Source organism: Bos taurus, chromosome 5 (genome assembly GCF_002263795.3).
Source record: "Bos taurus isolate L1 Dominette 01449 registration number 42190680 breed Hereford chromosome 5, ARS-UCD2.0, whole genome shotgun sequence".
NCBI classification, from domain to species: Eukaryota; Metazoa; Chordata; class Mammalia; order Artiodactyla; family Bovidae; genus Bos; species Bos taurus.
The window spans coordinates 88,310,193-88,338,175 of NC_037332.1; the positions used below are offsets into that span (position 1 = coordinate 88,310,193).

At 39.5% G+C, this 27,983-nt stretch overlaps 1 protein-coding gene across 6 annotated transcripts in view; it reads left to right on the forward strand.

Annotated features, from left to right (window-relative positions):
* Positions 1–27,983, forward strand: part of ABCC9 (ATP binding cassette subfamily C member 9) — a 157,307-nt gene that overhangs the window by 51,004 nt on the left and 78,320 nt on the right. For 4 of the 6 annotated variants that reach the window (XM_005206963.5, XM_002687737.7, XM_059887042.1 and 1 more), the window contains 6 exons: positions 916–1,024; positions 7,195–7,302; positions 17,684–17,756; positions 19,183–19,288; positions 25,581–25,619; positions 26,994–27,095. In XM_005206963.5, the coding sequence (XP_005207020.1) occupies positions 916–1,024; positions 7,195–7,302; positions 17,684–17,756; positions 19,183–19,288; positions 25,581–25,619; positions 26,994–27,095 (537 nt within the window). The remainder of the gene's footprint in view (positions 1–915; positions 1,025–7,194; positions 7,303–17,683; positions 17,757–19,182; positions 19,289–25,580; positions 25,620–26,993; positions 27,096–27,983) is intronic. The other 2 variants (XM_005206965.5, XM_059887043.1) reach the window with 1 other exon arrangement.

The window sequence follows — 27,983 nt, forward strand, 5'->3', positions numbered from 1 at the left end:
GTCTTTCAAGTTCACCGACTTTTCTTTAGTATATCATGTTATTGATGGAGGGGTGTTTTCAAGTTATGTTATTGTTTTCTTTGATTCTTTCTTTTTACTCTGATGCTGTGTTGCAGGTTTGATTAGAGTGGGTGGGGTCAGTGGGGCAAGGGGTCTTGTGTCCAGGCCTTTGGAGAACACAGGAAAGGATGTTTGTGAACTCCTCTTCTAGAGCAGGGCTTCTTAAACTGTATCATGCTTATGAAGCATCTCTGGATCCAATTAAAATACAAATTTTGCTTCAGGAGGTCTTGGGGGGTGGGGGCCTGAGATTCTCTGTTTTGAGGAAGCTCCCAGATGATGTTGATACCACTGATCTTGGCCAACATTTTGAGGAGAGGGCCCTCTCTATGCAGGTTGTTGGAATATGGGCAACATATAAATAATGCTTATGCAAGGTTGTATAGTGGGTGAGGACCCTTGATCTCTGTGTTATATGCTACATGCTTTTACTTACTTCTCTGTACCTTTTTTCCCCCTCACTTTTAAAATTAGAATAATGATACTTCCTTTGTTAGTAGTATTATTATTTTTAACCACCTTGTTTCAAGTTCCTCTGCAATTCTGTTGTCTTTAACAAGAAATACAGTTGCAAAAAAAAAAAACCAAAAAACAGTGCAAGAGTGATTTGGTTGAATTTAGTTTCTCGTTTTTCTAAGATTCTTCCATTTTAAGCACTGAAAGGCTCAAGTCCCACGAGGCCATCAGTCCCTGGCATTCCCTTGCTGAATTCCCAGTTGGTCTTGAAAAATAATTCTTAGAGCTGACTTGCTTACCATGGAAATGGTTGGGGGAAAAGTTTGTTTACTTAGGTAGAACTTCTTGGGTGGTGGTTTTATTTTTAACCCTTATCCTGTGCTTGTTTGCCTTTTGCAGTGTTCAGAAGCTGAATGAATTTCTCCTGAGTGATGAGATTGGTGAGGACAGCTGGCGAACTGGTGAAGGGTCTCTTCCATTTGAATCCTGTAAGAAGCACACTGGAGTCGTAAGTGTTTTGCTTGTTACGGGAGCTGTGAATAAGGGACCGTCCTGAGGATGGATAATTTAAAATGCGTGCAATTAGAAGAAATTGTCAGCTTTACTTGTAACCTATTTGAAGAAAAGGGGCTTCCCAGGTGGCACTGTGGTAAAGAACCCACCTGCCAATGCAGGAGACTTGAGACGTGGGTGCAGTCCCAGGATTGGGAAGATTCCCTGGAGGAGGGCATGGCAACCCACTCTGGTATTCTTGCCTGGGTAATCCCATGGACAGAAGAGCCTGGTGGGCTACAGTCCGGGGGGTGGCAAAGAGTCAGACATGACTGAGTGAGCACACACGTGAAGAAAAATTACTACCTGCTTCTGCAACAAACTTATAGGTTTAGAATCAATAAAGAAATGTATAAGGCTTATCTTTATAAATTATCAAAAGGTTATCCCAAGAAGGACAGCTCATGTTTAATTCAAAAGGAAACAGAGAAGCTGTCTACCCCAAGCTTTATATAAAAATAATACAAAATAAAACTCATGTATCATATTCTTATAATACCTTTAACTGTATTATACTTTTTAGTTTAAAACTTGCTTTTTGATGCCTTATGTCTTTTGATTCATTTAATATATTACATTACATTACCTGTATTATTTTCTAGATGAATAGTTTTATTTGCATGTTGTTTTAGAGTCATAAGATTGGTGAGTGACAGAGCCAGAACTGGGTCTTCCCGGGTGGCTCAGTGGTAAAGAATCCACCTGCAATGCAGGAGATGTGGGTTTGATCCCTAGGTCAGGCTGATCCCCCGGAGAAGGAAATGGCAACCCACTCTGATATTCTTGCCTAGAAAATTCCATGCGCAGAGGAGCCTGATGTGCTGCAGTCCATGGAGTTGCAAAAGAGTTGGACATGACTTAGTGACTCAACAACAACAATAGTCAGAATTAAAACCCAAGTCTTGTGACTCCTGAACCAATTAGTTCATCCATTTCAGAAATATTTACTCATATCTCTGTAAAGCCTGGAAACAGTTGATATTATTTTTCATATTTTACATGAAATGTTATAAGTATTATATATTAGCTTGTGTTTCCAGACTTAGAAACTGCCCTGTGCATTGTGTCAAGACCTGTCGATGTAGCTCTGAGCAAGGCAGGCAGGATCTTTCTTGTCACAGAGTTTGCTTTCTTGAGGCAGGAGTCAGATGATAAAAAGTAAAAAGATGAGATCATTTCCCTGTCGGAAGAAAATTAAAGAAGGTGTTAGAGAGCGACTGGTGTCCTCAGAGCAGGGTAGTCATTCTCCAGAAGGTCCCTTTGAAGAGCTGTCATTGGAGCTGAAACCTGTCGGTACCTCTTCTGCAGAGGCCTAGAAAGGGGCCAGATGATTTCTCGGGGAGAACTAGCAGCTGCTGTGACACTGAAGTGGGAATTAATTTGGTGTGTTCAAAGAACAGAGGGGCACTATGGCTGATGCCTGGTAAGGAAGAGAGAGAAAAAATGAACTAGAAGCAAGGATTAAGTGCTAAAAGTTGCTTTGGTTGTGTCCGACTCCCTGCAACCCTATGGATTGTAACCTGCCAGGCTCCTCTGTCCATGGGATTCTCCAGGCGAGAATACCGGAGGGGGTTGCCATTTCCTCCTCCAGATAATCTTCCCAATCCAAGGACCGAGCCTGCATCTCTTACATCTCCTGCATTGGCAGGTGGGTAAAGAACAAGGATTGCAGGTCCTTTAAACCAGGGAGAGAGTTTGGATTCTATTGACAAGCAATAGGAAACCACTGGAGGGTTTAAAGTAGGGACGCATATAATTTTGTGTATATGTTTAAAGGATCACTATGACTACTGAGGGGAGAGTTGTCACTGGGGACAAGAGTAGAACAGATGGACCAGTAAAGAGGTCATTATAATGGCATAGCAAGAAATGGGGATGGTTAGAATTTGTTTTGGTTGCAGTGGACCTTGTGAGAAGTTATCAAATTCAGCATACATTTTTTTGGGTGGAGCTGATGGAGGCTTGCTGATGGATTGAATGGAGATGAGGAAGGAGAAAGAAGACTCAAGGATGAATCCTAGGTTATTGGCTTGACTACTGAGTAGATGGCAGAGTCAATAACTGAAATAGGGAAGCCAAGAAATGAGTGGGTTGCTGTTGAGATGGAATCAAGAGGTATATTTTGCACATGATAATTTTGAGATATTTATTGACATCCAAGAAGAGAAGTCACCCTTGGAGATGTAAATTTAAGAGCCATTGATCATCAGATAATACTTAAAATAATGGGACTAGATTATACCACTTTCTTGAAAGCTGTGTCTGAACAATTCATTTGAATCAGTTCTAATGAAATGGATGAAACTGGAACCTATTATACAGAGTGAAGTAAGCCAGAAAGAAAAACACCAATACAGTATACTAACGCATATATATGGAATTTAGAAAGATGGTAACAATAACCCTGTGTACGAGACAGCAAAAGAGACACTGATGTATAGATCAGTCTTATGGACTCTGTGGGAGAGGGAGAGGGTGGGGAGATTTGGGAGAATGGCATTGAAACATGTATAATATCATGTATGAAATGAGTCTCCAGTCCAGGTTCGAAGCACGATACTGGATGCTTGGGGCTGGTGCACTGGGACAACCCAGAGGGAGGGTATGGGGAGGGAGGAGGGAGGAGGGTTCAGGATGGGGAACACAGGCATACCTGTGGAAGATTCATTTCGATATTTGGCAAAACTAATACAATATCGTAAAGTTCAAAAATAAAATTTTAAAAATAAATAAAATAAAATAAAATTTTAAAAAAATAAAAATAATAAAATTAATATGTCTATTTCATAAGAATAATGTAGAAAGGAGTTTGTCTAAAATTAGTTGCAAGTTAATAATTATTTATTTACTATTAGAGAATATGTGAATATATCTACCATTTGGGTAACGAAACAAAAATGGACATGCAGTCTCCTGACAGGAAGGAGTTGAGGCTTGGAGAGCCTTCATAGGAAGTTATTCTGCATTAAATTTTCTTCACAGTGTGTTTAAAACTGCTAAAAATACTTAAGACAAGCACTGGGCTGTCTTAGACTTGTTGATTTCTTCTGCTTTCCTGAAGTTATTTTTTTACTCCCTGTTATTTTGTTAAGCAGGTGTGATTTTTTTTTTTTTTGTCTGAGAAGGAACTACCACTCATGCTTATAGATACTGGAATGACAAAGTCTGACATGCTCGTGTGCTCTTGTGTGGACATGGATACCAAGATGGGAACACGTCATAGAGCATCTACACTTTGAGGCAAGAGGAAACTCAGGCAGTTGATGAGAACCAACCTTGTCACCTTTTGGGTGATAGGTTCCCAAAGAAATTATTAGATCATCTTTCAGAGACATGGGGATGAGTGGAGGGAGATGACCTCAGGAGAAGGGACAGAGGAGGTCACGTGTGCAGAGTGAGGGGATTCTGAAGAGTCTTTTGCATGAGAGGAGGGATGCATGAAAAGTTGAACTGAGTGAAGGTTGAATGGAAAAAAGAATCCCCTTTAGATGCCTCCAATATCTTTGGGGTTATTGAAACCAGACTGGACTTCTGATGTCTTTTGGGGCCATTCATCAACTGCCGATGCGCCAAACCACAAATGACAAACTTTTAGAAATGGAGAGGAAAAAAAGCTATGTGTTTGAAAAGAACACGAATGGAAACTCCTTCTTGAGAGTGCTTAAGAAGCTATGTATTCTGTAAAAGCTTAGAGCTAAGTGGTTTTGGCTGCCGAAGCTCCTTGGAGAATTAGTGACTTTCTAGTGCCAGAGCCTCTTCAAATTACATCTGTGAGATTCGGACTCAAATCTCTGTCAACACGTCTCCTCCTCCCACCCCTCTCCTTAGGTTTGTGAAGAACATGAAGTCATCCCTTTGGGCCTCTGGGGGCGATACTACTATAGAAGTTAAGACTCTAGAAGACAGCAAATATATGTACAGATGTAGACAGGTCTTGTGTGGGGAAAATACTCAGCTGAAAGGATAGTTAGTGACTCTCTGCCCCATCCCCTGTGAGGTTATCTACGAGGACTCTGAGAAGAAAAACAAAACTAAAAATGTCGTGAACATTCTCTTTTTTTCTTTCTTTTTCAAGTTTAAAATGCATTCAGCAGTTTCTGTGTGACAGAACCGTTGCTAGTTCTTCTCCGTGGCTTTTTAATCTGCGTATTGATTGGCATGTAGCCTAGTATTTGTTACTTAATTAGTTTGATTACGGTCTGAGCCACCAGCAAAGCCCTAAAGTGAAAGTGTTAATCACACAGTCATGTCCAACTCTTTGCAACCCTGTGGACTGTAGCCCTCCAGGCTCCTCTGTCCACAGTATTCTCCAGGCAAGAATACTGGAGTGAGTAGCCATCCCCTTTTCCAGGGGATCTTCTCAACCCAGAGATTGAACCCAGGTCTCCTGCATTGCAGTCAGATTCTTTACCATCTGAGCTACCAGGGTAATGCGGTTGATACACTAATGGATGTAAACTGGACAGCATTATCTTGTTGGGATTAAATTGCTGATTATTTGAGGTCATGCATGATTCTCATAATAGAACTCGACAGATTTATCAAAAAAGCTAAACCTAATGTTCCAAAGCCAAAAAATTAGTTTTTCAATTAGAATCTTTTGTTTTTGTTTTCTCTTAGGTTGTTTGATAGTTTTGAAGTGTATTTATCTTTGGTAGTCTCCGTAAGTACTACAGATAGTTATTTATGTTAAAATAGTTGCTTACAAGATTTCTGGGACAAATTTTGAGCTTATATAATTTATGACTTAGAGGTTAACAGAGCTGAATTTCCTACCTTTCTTCAACCATTTGTCTCTATCTGTGTGAAATTAAATTCAAAATGAGAGAATAACAGAAGCTTCTAGTCATGACCTAATTCAAGTTTAAGTATAGGAAGATTGTCTAGCCTTAGCTGACATCCTCTGTATTATGGATGCTTTAGTACTTTGGCTCAGAACAATAATGCTATAATACTTGAGAAAGACTAGATCATGCTGTAGTGCTTACAGATCTCCTTATGAAATAATACGGGCTTCCCAGGTGGCGCAGTGGTAAAGAATCTGCCTGCCAGAGCAAGGGGGTGTAGCTCAGAGGTAGAGTGCATACTTCACATGTACAAGGCCCTGGGTTCATCCCCCAGCTCCTCCATCTGTGTCTTTCGGGCTTCCCTGGTGGCTCATACGGTAAAGAATCAGCAATGCAGGAGACCTGGTTTCAGTCCCTGGGTTGGAAAGATACCCTGGAGGAGGGCATGGCAACCCACTCCAGTATTCTTGCCTGGAGAATCCCCATGGACAGAGGAGCCTGATGGGCTACAGTCCATGAGGTCCCAAAGAGTTGGTCATGACTGAGCAACTAAGCATAGCACAACCAGTGCAAGAGATGCAAGTGACGTGGGTGCAATCCCTGGATCAGGAAGGTCCCCTGGGGGAGGAAATGGCAACCCACTCCAGTATTCTTGCCTGGAAAATCTCATGGACAGAGAAGCCTGGTGGGTAACAGTCCATGGTGTCACAAAGAGTCGAACATGACTGAGTGACTGAGCACACATGAAATAATATACATGTTTGAGCAAAGAAATCCTAGATCGTTATGCTTTTTCTCATCCCACCATGGATCTTCGGGTGACATGTAGACTCATCTGATTTATGTGAGTGTATCAGACTCAAAATCCTCATAATTCAGAGGGTGACCAAAAATGTACTGTTGGAACGTTTATAAGCCTGATGGCCTAACAAGTAGACTCTAGTTTAACCTAAGTTAGCCTGATTGTCTTTTGCCATGGCACACACTTTTTTTAATCGCCTGGGTCTATTCATCCAGAAAAGTAGAGAAAGACTAGCCAGAGCCTAGTTTGGTGCTCAGCATTTTAACTTCCATCATTTACAAGTATCACATCTTCATATTTTCATTTTTCTTAAAAAGTTTGTGAATTAGGTTTAAAATGAGTGCATAACACTTTTTGATTATTGTTTGCTTTGGGGGGGAGTGGAGGGATGCCATAGAAATAATTAAAATATGACATTCACTTTACTTCTTTTTCTTAGACTCTAAATGCAGCGGCAACCTTGTGAGTTAATGTTCAGTAAAACCTCAGTTTTTTTCATAGCACTTCAACTTGTGTTCTTTTCCGTTTGGAATGCAGCAGCCAAAAACTATAAACAGGAAGCAGCCTGGAAGATATCACCTGGACAACTATGAGCAATCAACACGACGTCTGCGTCCCATGGAGACGGAGGATATTGCAATAAAGGTTATTTTATTTCCTGGATTTTTATATGAATAGAAACATTGGTGTTACCATTTTATGGTGAAGTTCTGCCAAGTGTCCCATGTCGTGTCTTTAAAGTCTCTCTAGAGTGGTCACTCATCCTCATAACATTTTCAGAAAATATTCTGCTGAGTTTATGATTCTCAGTGCTGCCTAACCTCCCAACCACAGCTTTGCTCCAGGAGTATGTTTAAATACGGAGAAGGCAATGGCACCCCACTCCAGTACTCTTGCCTGTAAAATCCCATGGATGGAGGAGCCTGGTAGGCTGCAGTCCATGGGGTCGGGAAGAGTCGGACACGACTGAGCGACTTCACTTTCACTTTTCACTTTCATGCATTGGAGAAGGAAATGGCAACCCACTCCAGTGTTCTTGCCTGGAGAATCCCAGGGACGGCGGAGCCTGGTGGGCTGCCGTCTGTGGGGTCGCACAGAGTCGGACACGACTGAAGCGACTTAGCAGCAGCAGCAGCAGCAGCATGTTTAAATAACTGGAAGATGAATCTTTCTTCTGAATCTGTGGTATACAGGATACACCTAGTATGCAGTGTATTTCCTCTCATACTCTTACTTCATCTACTCTATGTTAATCTCTATAAATTAATTTATAAAGAATGCTGATACTATAGGTCCAGGTTTAAGGAAGTAGATTACATAGCAATTATCTTCAACCAGGCTTAGACCAGGGCTGTGTCTGTCCACCCAGCTTCCCAATATGGCCTTTGACTCATTTCAAACTCAGACTTTTAAAAAAATTTTATCAAGATATAGTTAATTTAGGCTTCCCAGGTGGATCTAGTGGTAAAGAATTCGCCTGCCAATTCAGGAGACTTAAAGAGATGTGGGTTCAATCCCTGGGTTGGGAAGATCCCCTAGAAGAGGGCATGGCAACCGACTACAGTATTCTTGCCTGGAGAATCCCATGGACAGAGAAACCTAGTAGGCTACAGTCCACAGGGTCACACAGAGCGGGACACGACTGAAGCAATTTAGCATGCACGCACAGCCATGGTAGATTTATAAAGTTGTATTGATTTTTGCTGTACAGCAAAATGATTCAGTTTTACACAAACACACACATATATACACACTCTTTTTCACATTCTTTTCCATTATAGTTTGTTACAGAATATTGAATACAATTCCCTGTGCTATATAGCTCTATATTGCCCAGCTCAGGTAGAGCGAGAGATGCTCAGGGAGGTGTACAGTTAAGCCAAGTACAGTTAAGCTTCTCTCTCTCCTCATTGCCTGATGCCGTACCTGTCCCACAATAGGCACTTAACAATTGGAGTAAATGTGTTATTTGATGGAATAAGCTAATGCTGGCTTTCACTTTGTCATTAATTTGATGTGACTTTTGGGCAAAATGTTTGTCTAAGCCATGGTTTGCCCTGTTGAGGTGGGGATGCCATACCTACCTCAAGTATGATTACTTTGAGGATAAAATATATCACCTGTGAATTTCAAAGAGCTGTAGTGATTCCTAACCTTGGCTGTATGTTAGAATCACCTAGAAGTCTTTATATATGTAAAACCTGGGCATCATTTTTGAAAACAGCTCTAGTAGTTCCCTAGACAATTATAATTTACCAATAGGATTTGAAATAAACTATGAAAAAGTAAGTAATGAGAGACTAGAAAGGATCCTCTATGCTGCCAATTCACAAATATGCCCAGAAAACAACTTATATTAGTAACTAAAAAATCAGTTTTTTAATTGGCGTTTTCTATGCAATATTGTGGGAACCTAAAATATACATATTTTTCCATGTGCCTTATTCAATTTATTTTTGTTTTGAATGGGAAAAAAGGAGGCTATCATGATTTTTTTCCTGCAGAATTGACCCTCCATGCACCAACTCCCCACCTCCAAGAAACAAAAAACAAACAAACAAACAAAAAAACCCCTGCATATCAATGGCCTAGAGTCCCGTGAATGGGCACCATAATTTCAGCCTTGAATTCATTGTTTATTCATGGTGGAAATAGCCAATTGGTAATTAACTCATTTGTCTTTTTGAATCTTTTTTGTTGCAAAATATAGAAGTAAATATAACATATATGTACTGTTAAATGAAAAAGTAAACATTTGTGCAAATATCACCAACTTCCTCCAAAGACCCTCCAACACGCCTTTAACTTCACTGTCTTTATTCCTCAAAATATAATTACCACTTTGACTTTTATGGTCATCATTTCCTTGAACATTTTTGCTATGTATGCCTCCAGTATTCTTGGGCTTCCCTGGTGGCTTGGACAGTAAAGAATCCGCCTGCAATGCTGGAGACCTGGGTTCTGTCCCTGAATTGGGAAGATACCCTGGAGGAAGGCATGGCAACCCACTCAAGTATTCGTGCCTGGAGAATCCCCATGGACAGAGAAGCCTGGCGGGCTACAGTCCACGTGGTCAAAAAGAGCCAGACAAGACTGAGCGACTAATCACAGCACAAGCATAGTGCATGGCTCCCTAAAGACGTACTTCAGCTTTCTTTCAAGTGTGAATACATGCATGTATATGTGTGTGTTTTTCTTCTGCTGCTCAGCATGATGTAGATATAATTCATCCTTTTTACTGTATGAAGCTGTAGTTCATTTATTCTCATCATTGTGTAGTGTTTCATTGTATGAATATCCCAGAATTTACTGATCCATTCTACTTTTGATGGGCTTTTGGTTAATTTTTATTTTGAAGCCATTGTGAAGAATTGCTGAGTCATGGGATCTGTACATCCTCAACTTTCCTTCATAATAGCCAACTTTTCTCCAAAGTGATTGTGCCAGTTTACGCTTCCATTAACAGTGACTGAGAATTCCTGCTGGTCTCCATCTTCCCCAGTGCTTCCAATATTTTGCAAAAACGCATGTTTTGTATTGGGAGGTAGTGCTAATGTATCTTGCTGTGGTTTTTATATGCATTTTTCTGATTTCTAATGAGGTTGAGCATCTTTGCCAATGTATATATTGGCCATTTGTGTTTGGAGCTCCTTTTGTGAATTGCCAGGTTATTTGTTCCTCTTTTTTAAAAAAATTCTGAGTACTATTAATAGTTCTTTGGCAGTTGTATATGTTGCAAAATTCTTTTCCCACTTTGCAGCTTGGCTTTCCACGCTATGGTATTAGGAATTCTTAATTTTAATGTAGTCTAGTTTATAGAGCTTTTCCTTTATGACTAATGCTTTGCTTTTTGCCTCTTTTAAGAAAACTTTCTCTACCAAAAGTTATAAAGATGTTCTATATTGGTTCTTAAAAATCTCTGATGCTCTGCCTTTTCCTTGTATTACTTTAATTGATTTAGAATTGAGTTTTGTGTTGGTAAGAAGTCAGGTTGAGATTTAGCAGGGAAATCAGTAATAAATAATTTTAGCCATAAGTTTAGCAGTAGTAAACTTCCTGGTAGTAATTTTACTGTACTCAGTAGTAAGTCAGTAAGGTCAGACTTCTTTTTTATGTGATGTTGGGTTGTCCTGTATCAATGTATCATATATCAATGATACCATGTATCAATCTCTGTCCCCACTGACTTTTAGTACCTTTTTGTGAGTCTGGGTGAACTCCAGGAGTTGGTGATGGACAGGGAGGCCTGGCGTGCTGCGATTCATGGGGTCGCAAAGAGTCAGACATGACTGAGCGACTGAACTGATCTGAACTGTCACATACATTTCCTTGTTTATTTTTCTTTGATTTATTTGTCTGTTCAATATTCCACTGCTGTGATTATTACAGGTTTCTAATAAATATTGACATTTTTTAGGACAAGTTCTTACACCTTATCTTTTTTCTTCTAAAATGTCTTAGCTATTCTTGGCCCTTTTGAGGAGAAAGAAACTTAGATCCTCCATAGCTTACATTTCTTTTTGTACTTCTCTCAATACTTTAACTAGACATTGCCTCACTCCTTGATTTAATGAGATTTTCTTACAAACTATTTTATTCAGCATTTTTGCTTCTTTTCAGTAGGAGGAAATGGAAATGGTGTATGTAAGGTCCCACCTTTAAATTTTTAAACAATTATTTCATATTCAATATCCTGTAAATAAAACCATAAGAATGTTGAAAGGAATATCAGAAAGAATATGCATATGAATATATATAACTGAATGATTTTGCTGCTGCTGCTGCTAAGTCACTTCAGTCGTGTCCGACTCTATGCGACCCCATAGACGGCAGCCCACTAGGCACCTCTGTCCCCGGGATTCTCCAGGCAAGAACACTGGAGTGGGCTGCCATTTCCTTCTCCAATGCATGAAAGTGAAAAGTGAAAGTGAAGTCGCTCAGTTGTGCCCGACTCTTAGCGACCCCATGGACTGCAGCCCACCAGGCTCCTCCGTCCATGGGATTCTCCAGGCAAGAGTACTGGAGTGGGGTGCCATTGAAACTAGCACAACATTGTAAATCAATTATACTTCAAAAAGAAAACAATTATTTCAACTGAGGTGAAATTCACATAGCATTAAATTAACCATTTTCAAGTTAACAATTCAGTTGCATTTAGATTTACAGTGTTCTGCAACCATCCCCTCTATCTGGTTATAAAATATTTTATCACCTCAAGAGGAAACCCCATACCTATCAATCAGTCATTCCCTACATCCCCCTCTCTTGTGTCCCCACCAACCTCCAATCTGCTTTCTGTCTCTGCAGATTTACCTATTCTCAATATTTCATATAAATGGAATCATAGAGTAGGTGACTTGGTGACTTTTTGTGTCGTGTTTGTTTCTGTCTTTACATTTTTTTTCTTTTTTTAAAATTTTGGCTGTATGCGAGCTCTTTGTTGTGGTGCCTGGACTTTCTCTAGTTACGAAGAGCGGGCTTCTCTTGCAGCACACAGGCTTAGTTGCCCTGGGGCATGTGGGATCTTACTTCCCCTACTTGGGATCAAATCCATGTCCCCTGCCTTGGAAGGTGGATTCTTAAGCACTGGACCACCAGGGGAGTTCCTGCCTTTACATTTTAATTCCTTCTTTCCCTTTATCCTGCTCCTCATGCCTGTATCCCTTCATCCCTCCTAACACTATGGTGCCAGCATAATGTGCTCCATATATGCACTTAAATATACTTACATCTTTGTAAAATATGTAGTATTGTCAAGAGCATTTATCCTTTCAGTTTCCTGAAATTGTTTGCTCCTTCTAGCTCTTCCACTGCATTCTGCTGTACACATTCCTGCCATTCATTTGTCTCCTAATGATGGCTGCTGGGTTGGCCTCCATCCCTACTCCATCGCAGACCACGCTGTGATGACCATCTTTGTACCTATCCTTTGAGGAAACTTTGCAGTAATTTATATATTAGCTGATTTTCCAAGGTCAAACAGGTAGTTGGGGAAACCAGAATTTTAACTCTGCTGGTAGAGAAGTGAGATGATTTTGTAAAAGGCAAGAGAGGATGGAACAGCCAATCACAGCCAGACAAATTCCCTTTGACCTTCCTCCTTCTCCTCGAGTGGATGCTGTTCTACCTTATACTTCTGCTGGGGACCAAAGCAGGAGATGACACTGTATTCTTCTGATTCTTCCCTGCGGTTTTCCAACCACGTCTTTCCTCTTTCACACTCCTTTGAAGGTATAGTGTGTTCTACCTTCCTCATGTCTGTGAGTAGAGGACTTAATCACTCCCCCACCTTCACTGAAGATTTGGGTGCTTGTTTCCGAGTCCAGCTTTCTGCCTTAATAAGTGCCACACTTGGATGTGATTTAAACTTCCAGATTCACAACCCATCTAGTAATAGTATATGTGTGTGTGCTCAGTCATGTCCAACTCTTTGCCACCCTGTGGGCTGTAGCCTGCCAGGCTCCCCTGTCCCTCACTATCTCCCACAGTTTGCTCAAATTGTTGTTGTAGTTGCTCAGTGGTGTCCGATTCTGCGCTCGCATGGACAGTAGCCCATCAGGCTCCTCTGTCCATGGAATTTTCCAGGCAAGAATACTAGAGCGGGTTGGCGTTTCCTTCTCCAGAAGATCTTCCTGACCCAGGGGTCAAACCTACGTCTTCTGCACTGGCAGGCAGGAGCTTTACCACTGAGCCACCTGGAAAGCTCCCTGCATTTAGTATCCCAGCCCCCAAATGCCTTAATCAACCATCAGTCCTTTTCCACAGCCTCACCTGTGTTCACACTTGGCCACCACTTGGACGCGCAGCCCCTGTGGGGTCTTTTAACCTTTGTTATACCAGCAGTCACCGGCAGCACAACCCTATCCTCCAGCTCTCCCAGACCTCCTTCACTGGCGTTGGCTTTTAAGCTCCTTGAAGCCTACAGTAATCTGAGCCCAGCCTTTTCTCCCAGCACTTTCACATCCTCCTGGAACTATCCAACTTTGTGTCTTCTATGCTCCTATACCCAGGCTGCTGTGCTCTGTGGAGGAAATGAATCAATGGTACAAGTTGGCACAGCCACAGCCTCATTACCTCCACCCTCAGCTGACCCCTGTGGTCCTTGGCAATCCTTTCCCTTGCCTTCCCTCAGTGATTCTCCATCTGCTACAGTAGATCTTCGTCTGTCACCAGTCTCCTCTCATCTCCTTCTCTCTCCTCCCGCCTCCTCTTTCTGAAGATAACTTCCCTCCCAATCCACTGAAGACATAAAGCTGTCATGGAGGGCCTCTCAGTTCCATGCTGGCCCTCTCACCAGCTAGTCTGTATCTGCACCGTGTTTAGGCCACTTTCGACTGTCCCCGAGAAAGAGGGATTCTCAGCTTTGGAGACCATAGCTTTTCTTTAAGCATCCCTTTGTCACTTAGTCACACCTGGTGAGCCACAGTCCATAGGTTTGCAAAGAGTCAGACATGACTGAAGCAACCTAGTATATGTGCACACTGTATCTTAAACCTCTGCCCCAGCCAGATCTATTCATTATTTCCCACAACATATTTTATGGTTTTCTGATCATGGGCCTGTTATCATTGAGCTCTTTACCTATGTTGAATTTCAGCATATTTTCTAAAACTAGCTAAGTGACCTTCTTTTCCAAAATGTTTCCTTTTTTTTTCATTTCTAATGTCAGTGATTTTTCCTTATGAACTGCTATTACACTTTTGTCTGTTCATTCATGTTAATTGCTCAGTCATGCAACCCCATGGACTGTAGCCTGCCAGATTCCTTTGTCCATGGAAGTCTTCCAGGCAAGAATACTGGAGTGGGTAACCATTCCTTTCTCCACGAGATCTTAATGACCCAGAGATCAAACCTGTGTTTCCTGCATTGCAGGCAGATTCTTTACTATCTGAGCCATGAGAGAATCCCCAAAGAACCTGTTCTTAGCAAAGGATGATTGTGATCCATCGACCCCTGAGTTATGGCCCCAGCATGCTCCCATGGCATGCGTCTCTATTCGTTACTTATCCCATATTCTCATGTCTTGGTTTAACTAGACAATTGACTATAAGCTCAAGGAAAGCAGGGAGAATACTTATTCCTTCTTTGTAGCCCCCATCAGTCCTAATACAGAGCTTCACATAGACTCAGCAGATATTTATAAAGTGATCAATAATTCAGTCCTTCCAGGCTATGCTCCTTCCAGGACTAATGTCTTGTGTATTTATGTAGATATTAATTAATTTAATATTACTAACATTATATTAAGATATAGATTGCTCCTACTGCTGCTAAGTCGCTTCAGTCCAACTCTGTGCAACCCCATGGACTGCAGCCTACCAGGCTCCTCCGTCCATGGGATTTTCCAGGCAAGAGTACTGGAGTGGGTTGCCATTGCCTTCTTCTAAGATATAGATTAGATATTATTAAATGCCATACATTTTCCAAGCTAAATAAAACATATATGGAAAAACATGGCCTAACCTTTTCAGGTAAGTTTTGTACTCTTTTTTTTTTTTTGGTTATCCATTTTTTTTTTTTTAACTTTACAATATTGTATTGGTTTTGCCATATATCAACATGAATCCGCCACAGGTATACACGTGTTCCCCATCCTGAACCCTCCTCCCTCCCCGTTGTTCATTTTAAGAGCTTTTAAAGGATTTTTTAGTTATAATTTAGACATTACCAATTTATTCTGCAAAATTCTGAAACAAAAATGTACTTAGAAATTTCATTACTTGGGGCTTGGAGACAAAATATTAATTTATGAGCAAAGTGTAGCCTTACTGTAGTTTCCTCTAATTTTTTAGGAACTAGCTATCCTCTCATCTGTCACTATTAACCTTTCCAGTTCTTGGGTTCTGTTATACTTCTTTTGTTTCCCATTTTTGTAACTGTCAAGTTTTCGTGATGCTTATTAAAACAATTGACTGCTTAGGATGACTCTAAGATCTTTTTCTTTGCTGTCTTACTGATTGTTGAGGTATACTCCTTATTGCCAAATTCAAACTTAAATTGAAGAAAGTAGGGAAAACCACTAGACCATTCAGGTATGACCTAAATCAAATCCCTTGCAGTTATACAGTGCAAGTGACAAAAAGGTTCAAGGGATTAGATCTGATAGATAGAGTGCCTGAAGAACTATGGATGGAGGTTTGTGACATTGTACAGGAGGCAGTAATCAAGACCGTCTTCAAGAAAAAGAAATGCAAAAGGGTTGTCTGAGGAGGCCTTACAAATAGCTGAGAAAAGAAGAGAAGCTAAAGACAAAGGAGGAAAGGAAAAATACCCCATCTGAATGCAGAGTTCCAAAGAATAGCAAGGAGAGATAAGAATGCCTTCCTCTGTGATCAATGCAAAGAAATAGAGGAAAACAATAGAATGGGAAAGACTAGAGATCTTTTCAAGAAAATGAGAGATACCAAGGGAATACTTCATGTAAAGATGGGCACAATAAAGGACAGAAATTGTATGGCCCTAACTCGGACACGACTGAAGCAACTTAGCAGCAACAGAAATAGTTAGATCTGAACTAACTGGAAGAACAAATTGGTTCCAAATAGGGAAAGGAGTACGTCAAGGCTGTATATTGTCATCTTACTTATTTAACTTATATGCAGAGTACATCATGAGAAACACTGGGCTGGATGAAGAACAAGCTGGAATTAAGATTGCTGGGAGAAATATCAATAACCTCAGATACGCAGGTGATACCACCTTTATGGCAGAAAGTGAAGAGGAACTAAAAAGCCTCTTGATGAAGGTGAAAAAAGAGAGTGAAAAAGCTGGCTTAAAACTCAACATTCAAAAAACTAAGATCATGGCATCCGATCCCATCACTTCATGGCAAATAGATGGGGAAACAATGGAAATAGTGACAGACTTTATTTTCTTGGGCTCCAAAATCACTGCAGATGATGACTGCAGCCATGAAATTAAAAGATGCTTGCTCCTTGGGAAAAAAGCTATGACCAACTTAGACAGCAGATTAAAAAGCAGAGACATTACTTTGCCAACAAAGGTCCTTTTAGTCAAAGCTATGGTTTTTCTAGTAGTCATGTATGAATGTGAGAGTTGGACTATAAAGAAAGTTGAATGCCAGAGAATTGATGCTTTTGAACTGTGGTGTTGGAGAAGGCTCTTGAGAGTCCCTTGGACTGGAAGGAGATCCAACCAGTCAATCCTAAAGGAGATCAGTCCTGAATATTCATTGGAAGGACTGATGCTGAAGCTGAAACTCCAATTTTTTGGCCACCTGATGGGAAGAACTGACTCATTTGAAAAGACCCTGATGCTGGGAAAGATTGAAGGTGGAAGGAGAAGAGGACAACAGATGCTGAGATAGTTGGATGGCATCAGTGACTCAATGGACATGAGTTTGAGCTAGTTCCGGGAGTTGTGATGGACAGGGAGGCCTGGTGTGCAGCAGTGCATGGGGTCGTGAAGACTCGGACACGACTGAGGGGCTGAACTGAACTGAACCACCAAGTACTGTTGCTTCATTTCTGTGCTTTTTTCCTTCCTCCCCTCTACTCTTTCAAGATCAATGAATAGCAGTAAGTCCACATAGTTCAGGAAATACATTCGTTACAAAGCCTTCATCCTTAGCTAACAAGTCATTTGTTGCAGTAATTTGTAGTTACCTCTCTTCTTGACTTTACCTCACCAGGTTTCTGGCAATTGCAGCAGTGAGAGAATAATCCATGTCAGAGTTACACTGGATAATATTTGAGTGATTGCTTTTCAAAGAATGTTCACATATAAACGATCCAGTTATCGCACACTTTCAGGGAAAATTATTGTAATTTTTAGCATTCTTCATAATATCACTGATTTAAAGACCTTCTCCCTTCCATTCTTTTTTGTTTTTCATCTATGCCTCTAAATAGTCGTGACTCTAAATTAGAATTTTGCCACTGTGTGTTCTACTGTGTTGAAAGTCTTCCAGTGCTTTATAAAGAAAATTTATTTTAATTGGACTTATCCTGTGAAACCACATATTTATGTAGTGTCATAATTAAATTTCTGTACTCTTATTTTCTAGGTCACAAATGGGTACTTTTCATGGGGCAGTGGTTTAGCAACCTTATCCAATATCGATATTCGAATTCCAACAGGTAAGAATCATTTATTACTAGCTTGTAACTGTTTTTTTTAAGGAACAAATTTATTTTTGTGAATTCAGGGGGAAAACATTTGTCACCTCCAAAGCATTAGTGCTTTCATTTAAATAATTCATCATGCAATAATATAAAGCCACATTGTGAACTAACATCAAGTTTGTATCTGTTCATTATCATGACCGTGGTTTTCCAAGATAACTAAGTCTAACAAAAGGAAAGACTTCTTAAAGACAAACATTACTGATAGTTATCTGTTTGCACTGTGGAGCTCATGAATCCCTGTATCTCTGAGAGAATGACTGGGAATTATAAGACCTGCCTATCACTACAGAGTGGGGACCTTGAACAAATTATTTACCATCCAAATGAACTGTTTTTAGTTTATTTGCTGATTTGTGGCATTTAAATAATGGAGTAGTTAATTTCTCATTTTGCTGAAGAAAGATTTTAAAGAAATAGTGTTTGAGAAAGTAGTTTTCTATCCCCAAAGAAAACTGATGAAGTTTTCAGATATTTAAGACAAATACTGTATAGCTTTTACTAAAATGTTTGGATAATTGAATATAAATATTTTTTTACTTGGCCTCATGGTCAGTAACTTGGAATTTTTCTATTAAACATGCAAATCAAAATAAGAACTGATTAAAGTGATTAATCACTTTAATCTTAATTATCTGTTTTAGTCAAAATTGGAGAAGGCAGTGGCACCCCACTCCAGTACTCTTGCCTGGAAAATCCCATGGACGGAGGAGCCTGGTAGGCTGCAGTCCATGGGGTGGCTGGGAGTCGGACACGACTGAGCGACTTCACTTTCACTTTTCACTTTCATGTATTGGAGAAGGAAATGGCAACCCACTCCAGTGTTCTTGCCTGGAGAATCCCAGGGACGGGGGAGCCTGGTGGGCTGCAGTCTATGGGGTCGCACAGAGTCGGACACGACTGAAGCGACTTAGCAGCAGTCAAAATTACCTTTTCCTCCAGAATGAATTGAATAATAAAGATAATACTAATCTAGGTGACTTAGGCAAGTATTTCACTGCTGCTTTTACTAGAGTCAGTTCTTCTCATAATTTAAAAATAATACATCAAGGGACTTCCCTGGTGGTCCAGTGGCTAAGACCTCAAGGGCTGAGTTTGATCCTTGGTCAGGGAACTAAATCCCCCATACCACAGCTAAGACCCAGAAGAGCCAAATAAGTATTTTTAAAAATAGCATATCAAGACCTATAGGTTTTAATTTTCCTTCCCTTTTCCAGAAACCTTATGTATCAGGAAAAGGAGCTGTTTAAGAATACTATTTCTGGGGACCAAAACTGGGCCATAGATTGTGAAACATCAGCCTTTTCTAAATGTGTTTTGATTTTATTTTATAAGTGAATTCTTTCTTATCCTGTTATTATCTTTTATTTCTTTTCTCTAGGTCAGTTAACCATGATTGTGGGCCAAGTGGGATGTGGGAAGTCCTCTCTTCTCCTTGCCATCCTCGGAGAGATGCAGACCTTGGAAGGAAAAGTTCACTGGAGCAAGTATGTGTATTTTTAATCAGTTTCTGTTGGTGTCACACATCCGATGATCTCCCAAGGGAAGGAATGAGAACAGTAGATTCCCATGTTCGAGGTCTGAGAGCCCCTTGGAAATAAGCACAGCTTTAAAAAAACAAATTAGTGGGAACTTTAAATATTATAAATTTAAAAAGATAAAACAATTCACGATAGAGGTTTATATTATGTATAAACTAATATATTGCTTTTAGCAAGATAAGGATTGTAAAGGTAAATTTGGAAAGTTAAATGGACAACACAGATAAATAAAGTTTAAAAATTTATCCTATAATCAAAGAAAATTTGCGTTATTTATAAAGTTTAAATGCACACAGAGCCTTAGTGGTCCAGTGTTCAGAGAAGAAATATCAAATAATCTTTCTGAAACTCTTCCTAAGAGACTGAGAAATCATTTATTTCTCTTCACATCCAACTTAAACTAGAGACTTAAAGTGTCTCATTAGGGATGTGGCTATGTCAGGCTAGTGTTGCGTATCCACAAAGACATTGTGCGTCTTCTGAATGTTTGAATGGTTGTTTGGGTTCTTAAAAAAACATTGTAGTAATAAGGTGACTCAGGAACATACTAGTATATAATTGTGTAACAATGAATAAGTCATATTTATTTATTTAGTTTGATCTACCTGGTAGACAGGCTTCCCAGGTGGTGCTAGTGATAAAGGACCCGCCTGCCAGTGCAAGAGACAAAAGAGACTTGGGTTCAATCCCTGGGTCGAGAAGTTCCCTGGAGGAGGGCATGGCAACCCACTCCAGTATTGTTGCCTAGAGAATCCCATGGACAGAGGAGCATGGTGAGCTACAGTCCATGGGGTCACAAAGGGTAGGACACGACTGAGCGACTTAACATGCACACACACACCTGGTAGACCACCCCAACCTCCACAGTCATTATGGAGAAATTGCTAACAGCTTATCTATGATATTGGACTGTAGACTTTCAGTCTACAGTCTACAGAAAATCACTGCAGTGATGTTCATCCAGATTATCCCCAGGGAACATTGGACAATGTCTAGAAACATTTTTTGGTTGTCATACTAAGGGAATTGGTCTGCTTACTGATCTAGTTGGTGGTGGCCAATTCAGTTCAGTTCAGTCACTCAGTCGTGTCCGACTCTTTGCAACCCCGTGAAACGCAGCACGCCAGGCCTCCCTATCACCAACTCCCGGAGTCCACCCAAACCCATGTCCATTGAGTCGGTGATGTTATCCAACCATCTCATCCTCTGTCGTCCCCTTCTCCTCCTGCCCTCAATCTTTCCCAGCATTACGGTCTTTTCCAATGAGTCAGCTCTTCGCATCAGGTGGCCAAAGTATTGTATTTTCAGCTTCAATATCAGTCCTTCCAATGAACAGCCAGGACTGATCTCCTTTAGGATGGACTGGTTGGATCTCCTTGCAGTCCAAGGGACTCTCAAGAGTCTTCTCCAACACCACAGTTCAAAAACATCAGTTCTTTGGTGCTCAGCTTTCTTTATAGTGGCCAGAAATGCTACTATATATCCTCCAACACAGTTTACTGTGTGGACCACAATAAACTGTGGAAAATTCTGAAAGAGATGGGAATACCAGACCACCTGACCTGCCTCTTGAGAAATCTGTATGCAGGTCAGGAAGCAACAGTTAGAACTGGACATGGAACAACAGACTGGTTCCAAATAGGAAAAGGAGTACGTCAAGGCTGTATATTGTCACCCTGCTTATTTAACTTACATGCAGAGTACATTATGAGAAACACTGGGCTGGAAGAAGCACAAGCTGAAATCAAGATTTCCGGGAGAAATATCAATCACCTCAACCTCAGATATGCAGATGACACCACCTGTACGGCAGAAAGTGAAGAGGAATTAAAAAGCCTCTTGATGAAAGTGAAAGAGGAGAGTGAAAAGTTGGCTTAAAGCTCAACATTCAGAAAACTAAGATCTCGGCATCTGGTCTCATCACTTCATGGCAGATAGATAGGGAAACAGTGGAAACAGTGTCAGACTTTATTTTTCTGGGCTCCAGAATCACTGCAGATGGTGATTGCAGCCATGAAATTAAAAGATGCTTACTCCTTGGAAGGAAAGTTATGACTAACCTAGATAGCATATTCAAAAGCAGAGATATTACTTTGCCAACAAAGGTGTGTCTAGTCAAGGCTATGGTTTTTCCAGTGGTCATGTATGGATGTGAGAGTTGGACTGTGAAGAAAGCTGAGCACTGAAGAAGTGATGCTTTTGAACTGTGGTGTTGGAGAAGACTCTTGAGAGTCCCTTGGACTACAAGGAGATCCAACCAGTCAATCCTAAAGGAGATCAGTCCTGGGTGTTCATTGGAAGGACTGATGCTGAAGCTGAAACTCCAATACTTTGGCCACCTCATGCAAAGAGTTGACTTATTGGAAAAGACTTTGATGCTGGGAGGGATTTGGGGCAGGATGAGAAGGGGATGACAGAGGATGAAATGGCTGGATGCCATCACCGACTCGATGGCCATGAGTTTGAGTGAACTCCGGGAGTTGGTGATGGATAGGGAGGCCTGGCGTGCTGCGATTCTTGGGGTCGCAAAGAGCTAGACACGACTGAGTAACTGAACTGAGCTAAACTGATCCTCCAACACAGGACAGCCCTTCACAAGAATCCTCCTGCAATGCCGGAGACCTGGGTTCTATCCCTGGTTGGGAAGATTCCCTGGAGAAGGAAATGGCAACCCACTCCAGTATTCTTGTCTGGAGAATTCCATGGACAGAGGAACCTGGCAAGCTACACTCCATGGGGTCGCAAAGAGTTAGGCACAACTGAGCAACTAACACACATTCTCCAACACATAGGACAGCCCGCCACATCAGGGAATTATCTGGTTCCAAATGTTAGTTGTGCTGGGGAGACTTTGCCCTCGACTTGCACATGTCCATTTAGTTCTTATCATTGTAAGTTCCATGTGGCTTAATCTACTGTTAACATACACAGACATCTCTTCAGAATGAGTCAAAACTATTTACAGGCATTTTGAGAATAGGTTCTATTTTAAACTCCAATTAAGAGACGGAAATGCTTGGATGTGAAATTTGAGCTGGAAACAGCTGAACTGTAAATCCTATTTTTGGTATCGCTGGTGGAATAAGAAAGCTGAGAAATGTGGAGGGTACAGTTTATTCCTGTGCAGTTGTAGATGTGAAACCGTTTAGTATGTATCCAGCAGTGAGCTCGGTGAATAACTGCCCCTTGCAGTTTCGTTCACTCGGGGGGCCTGTTGATCACTAAAGCCAGATGCTGTGTGACATGTGCCCTACCACCGTCACCTTCCATCTTGGACGGATGCAGGTTTTGAGGAGCAAGTTTTACTGAATTAAATTATATCATGTGACATGTATGGCCATAATGAAGTTATTTGGGTTTTGTTTTTACCTGGTTTCATTAGCATTAAAACAGAAAGAATTAGAGACCATGACAGAAAAAGCTTGAGATTTTATTTTCATACCTCTAGAATGTTCTTATGATCTAATCTTCTCTAGAATTACTCTACCTGGGCCAAATTCACTCCCAGTATTATCATTAAGAATTATTATCATTTTGTTAATAGATAAATAAATGATTTGGGAATTAGGAAAGCATTTTATACAGTCTGTTTATTTATTGAGTTTTCTAAACAAGATACATATATGTATATATGTATACATATATATTTTTTAGACAAATTTATACCATTTATAGCCTGATTTCTTAAAAGTTGTAAAGTATTTTATTTAATAAAACATATATAATAAAGCTTGGAAAACAAAGATATCAAGAAAGAAAATAAGGTTTAAATAATAATCTGAGTAATTAATAGGTAGAAATGCATGTATTGGAGTCCTGCATATTTATATAACATAGGCCACAAATTCTACTCTGAGTTCCATGGAAGCTAGTCAAAGAGGGAAGTATGAGATAAAAACAGACATATACTTAATAAAGGTTAAGATTTTTTTTTTAAGAAATAGAAAAGAAATATCTCCCATAAATCCTAATTTTTAAAAAGTTAAGAAAAGGTTATATCTTAAAGTCAGAGTCAATAAAATGAAAATATGAGAAAGGATTTAAGAAAATTCTAAGTATTTATAAAATCACTATAATTTAAAAATCATCTCTTTATGAATACTTGCCTTAAGAATATCCCATCTCTCCATAGCAGAAAGGGCTAAACTTTTCTTCAAAAAATATTTGGGTTGGCTCTGACACACACACAATAAAAACTAACCCCTAAAAATTGGATAAGCTAATAAAAAAATTCTATTTTTCTTTATTTACAAGAACTACTTAATTTTTTCCCATGATATCCATGATTTTCTGATAAAATATATTTTCAAATCAAGAATGCTTAGAGGATGCTGACCTTTTTTTAAAGAGTTATTTAAAATAACTCCTTATTCTGGGAAAAAAACTGTTGCACCTATTCCAATAAGGAAAGTTATATAAATGTTATTAGAATAAAGCTAATTTAGAAATTATTCATATTGATCGGTTGATTTTGTGTAAATGCTGAGAAGTACTTTACCTTGGACTGAATTGTTTGCTGTTTTTTTCAAGACAAAATAAAGTGAAACAGTAAATGGTATGGTAAAGTACCAAGCCCCTTGCTGTCATTCTTTCATCATTGCCTGTATCTCTGGTTGCATGAATTTTATTTTTAAATGTGCCCTCATGGTTGGCAGGAACAAAGTGCCGTAAAGTACCCTGTCCTATTGCAGGAAGGAATATTTACTTTGGACTGGAGAGAAGGCACTGGTCCTCATGCAGGACAGACCTACATGGATAGAACTTGGTACACAAAATTCATCTAAATATAGATGCCTCCTCGGCAATTGCTACCTTTAGTGTAGCCTGACATGCAGTAGCCCCAGAAGAGAAAGAAGAGAGAGATGAGGGAGGGACTTAAAAATTCTACAAGCTTGTCGGAAAGCCAGGGTTCTTGCTCTTGCATCTGGTGTGCTCTGTATTTGTTGAAAAGCAAATGTTCTGCCTGATTAAAGTTGTCTTTTCCTAGTTGTCATGATAAATAATAATTCCTACTGATATCCCAGGAACTAGAACTCAATAAAACACTTCACCTGTTGGATGGTCCAGGGAGGGAGTCCAGAATATGTAATAATCCCAGTAATTATATAAGACATAACCATCATTTATCTCTGGCTTCCCTTACATTTTCTTCCACCTTGCCCATGCCATCAGCCATCCTGTCAGACCCCATCTGTTGTGGTGGTCTATTTTCTGATGTCTTAGTGTAACTGCCTTTATAGCAGTGGCTCAATTACTCTAAGACTTTGCCGGGCATGAAGGGATAATAACACAATGAGTCAGCTTTCCTGGATCAGACACGACATAGCATCTTTGTGTCCACATCTAGCTTTCCTTCTTCCGAATACTGTTCCTGATTTCAGCTTGCAGAAGTCACTCTTTCCCATTCCATAAGATTCCAACCATGAACTTGGAAGCTGGTAGAATACCAAGTTTTAACTTTTACTGTTGAAGGAAAGTACACGCAAATCCTGCATGCAAAAAATTGGATGCTATTTTCCAGAAGGGGATTTTCTACCTGACGTGTTTTGAATTCAGGTATTTCAGAAATGATGGAGTTCACCTAAAATATTAAAATTTAGAATAATAAAATCAATAAGTCCTTAGGTATATTTTTCCCATTGGTATAGGTATAACTAAATTTAATTAGTCAAATGCCTCATTTTACATTAAGCATATAAATCAGTAATTAATTATACCCAAATGTTACAATGTCCTATATGCAGGTCTGTCTTTCTTTCCAGTTCCTTAAGGGCCAGGCTGGGTCTCAACCCTTCAAGTTTAGAGTATAAAAAGTATTTCTTCCTCTCTTGCCTTAGGGTAACTAATAAGGAATTTAAATAGATTAAATTTGAATTTTAACAGTAGGGAGTGCCTGGAGATATCAAATTCTAATATAGACTAGGAAAATATTCCATAAAGGTTATCCAAACTTATACAGCTAGTTGGAGCAAAGTTGGGGCTAGAATACGGCTATTGTGTGAACCCAAATTTTGTATGGAGAACAGTGCTATCTTTTGGAAGCTTAATTATTTCCTAGTTGATGAGGATATAAAAGAAGACTGTCATTTATCTGGTTTGTCTTTGGGATTAGTATCAACAACCATTTGAAAGTGTAGCTATTTAATATATACAATATTTATCTCTTACCTGATATGTACACGCATTCATCCTATATTTATATTTCATAATTAATGAACGTTGTTTGCCATACTTGCAGTGTAAATGAAACTGAACCTTCTTTTGAAGCGACCAGAAGGTATTATTTCTACTTTAATCTGCATTTAATAAGAATAACTACCTTCCTCAGACTTTTCCTGATATTCCATTTCTTACTCCTAATCATTTTATTCATTCTGATAATATACAAAGTTGTTTATTACAATGGACTAGTAAATTTCTGATCGCAGTAGTTCCCAACATCTGGAAGCTGCTAAAAGAATTAATTTGCTGAACTAAATGGCCCAACATGTCAATTGTTGAGTCACGCAGATCTCAACTTTGACTAAAACTCAACAGTTCTTAGCAAATTGGATTTGGGGTTTCATAAAATAAATATGAAAGAATTATTATGTATATTATTTATGAGTTAAACAGTGATGAAATCTGCCTGTAAGCTAGAACTGGAGAACCAAGTACTTCATCTATTTAAAGAAAAAAAGAAAAGAAAACCTTAAAGAATGAGGGTGGGGGCAGGAGGGAAGCAGATGTGCCAGAGGTTGGGAACCACTGTTTTAATGCACAGATGGTTATCTGAGAGACTACCAGCATACTATATATTATCATGCCCTCTAAATGCCTAAGACGTTATGTTTCAGGATGATCACTGGGCATTTCTAACTACCTTTTTTCTACACTTTATTCTCTTTTAACCTTAATTCCTAAATTAGTACTTACAGACCATAACTAACTATGAAAGTGTGAATTTTAAGCTGACCCCTTCCTTACCCCAAGCTCATCATCCTCTTTATCTTCAACTCACATGCATTTTCCTAATTACTGCAAATTAAAATATGATGTATGGACATCTGGTAGAGTTTGCAAGCCAAAAAGTGGGGCACAGGGAGGAGACTATGATTTTTTAAAAATAAACTGCTTCAATATGTATTGAAATACATGGTTTTTAAATGTGTATTTATTACATTGTTGAAATAGACTCCTCAAAATTATTCTTTGCTTTGAAATATTTACATTATCTCTTACCTTAAAATATGTTCATGTGAGTAAACCACAAACACATAATTACAGTATCAGTTCACATCCCTTTTAAAGGTATTCCTGTAAAATTCATAGTTAATGTAGAGTGCTTTTAATATGAAGTAAAATATCTGTGGCTTTTAGAGTTAACTGTTATTTAAATTATTGTAAAAATTTAATTTTTTTAATTTAGTGGAATATTTAACTACTAATATTTAATTTAGTGGAATATTTAACTACTAATATTTAATTTAGTGGAATATTTAACTACTAATTAATAAGGTTGATGGTCATTAAAATATTCTTTTAGAAATTCTTCATTTCTGTCTTTGAGATATTTTATCAACTTTCATTTTCCTTAGTTATACAAAAGTACAGGCACAGCACGGCACTCTTGGGTAATTTTGGTATTTTGTTTTTCTTTTCCATTTTCCAGTAGGAACAGGTATTCTGTGGCTTATGCAGCTCAAAAGCCTTGGCTATTAAATGCTACAGTAGAAGAAAATATTACCTTTGGAAGTCCTTTCAACAAGCAGAGGTAATTTTGAATGTATAAAATTTAGAACTAAAAAGAACAACTATTTCTAATCCCTATGTTTGGTTCACAGTTTCTGGAGTGTTTTCTAAAAAAAATTATTGGAATATAGTTGATTTATGGTGTTATGTTAGTTTCAGGTGTACAGCAGAGTGAACCAGTTTTAGTATACATATATCCACGTTTTTAAAGATTCCTTTCCCGTATAAGCCATTACAGAGTATTGAATAGAGTTCACTGTGCTGTACAGCAGATGCTTGATATCTATTTTATGCATAGTAGTACGTGTATATCAATCCCAATATCCCAGTTTATCCTTCCTCCCACCCATCCCCTCGTTCTTAAATCTTTGTATCAGGACTTCCTTTCTTCTCTGTTTGCCCTGCTTCTTTCCTCATCACCAGGTCTATTAAGTCAACTTTTGTAAGAGAAGCCTCACTGGGATTCAGCCCATCGTATGCACTTACTGAGAACAATTTGTACAACAAAAATAAACAGCCGAAACAGAGGTTGTGTGTGTAGGGGGGGGCGGGGGGTGCATGGTGAGGGTGGTGCTGAGGTTGTTGGTAAACAGAAGAAAAATCCCAGTATGTTGCAGAAGGAGGGAACCATGGAAAAATAAGAGAAGGAATATGGGATCTGAGAGTTCTGATTACTCAGAGCAGCCAGAGTATGTCTTCTTTCAATCATCTTCTAAACACCCATTGGAGCAGGGAATGACTACCCACTCAAGTATTCTTACCTGGAGAATTCCATGGACAGAGGAGCTTGGTGGGCTACAGTCCATGGGTCTCAAAGAGTTGGGCACAACTGAGTGACTGACACTTTCATTTTCACTTCCAAACATCCACTGGAGTGTGCAAAGGCAAGACCCTTTCCTGAAGCCACCTT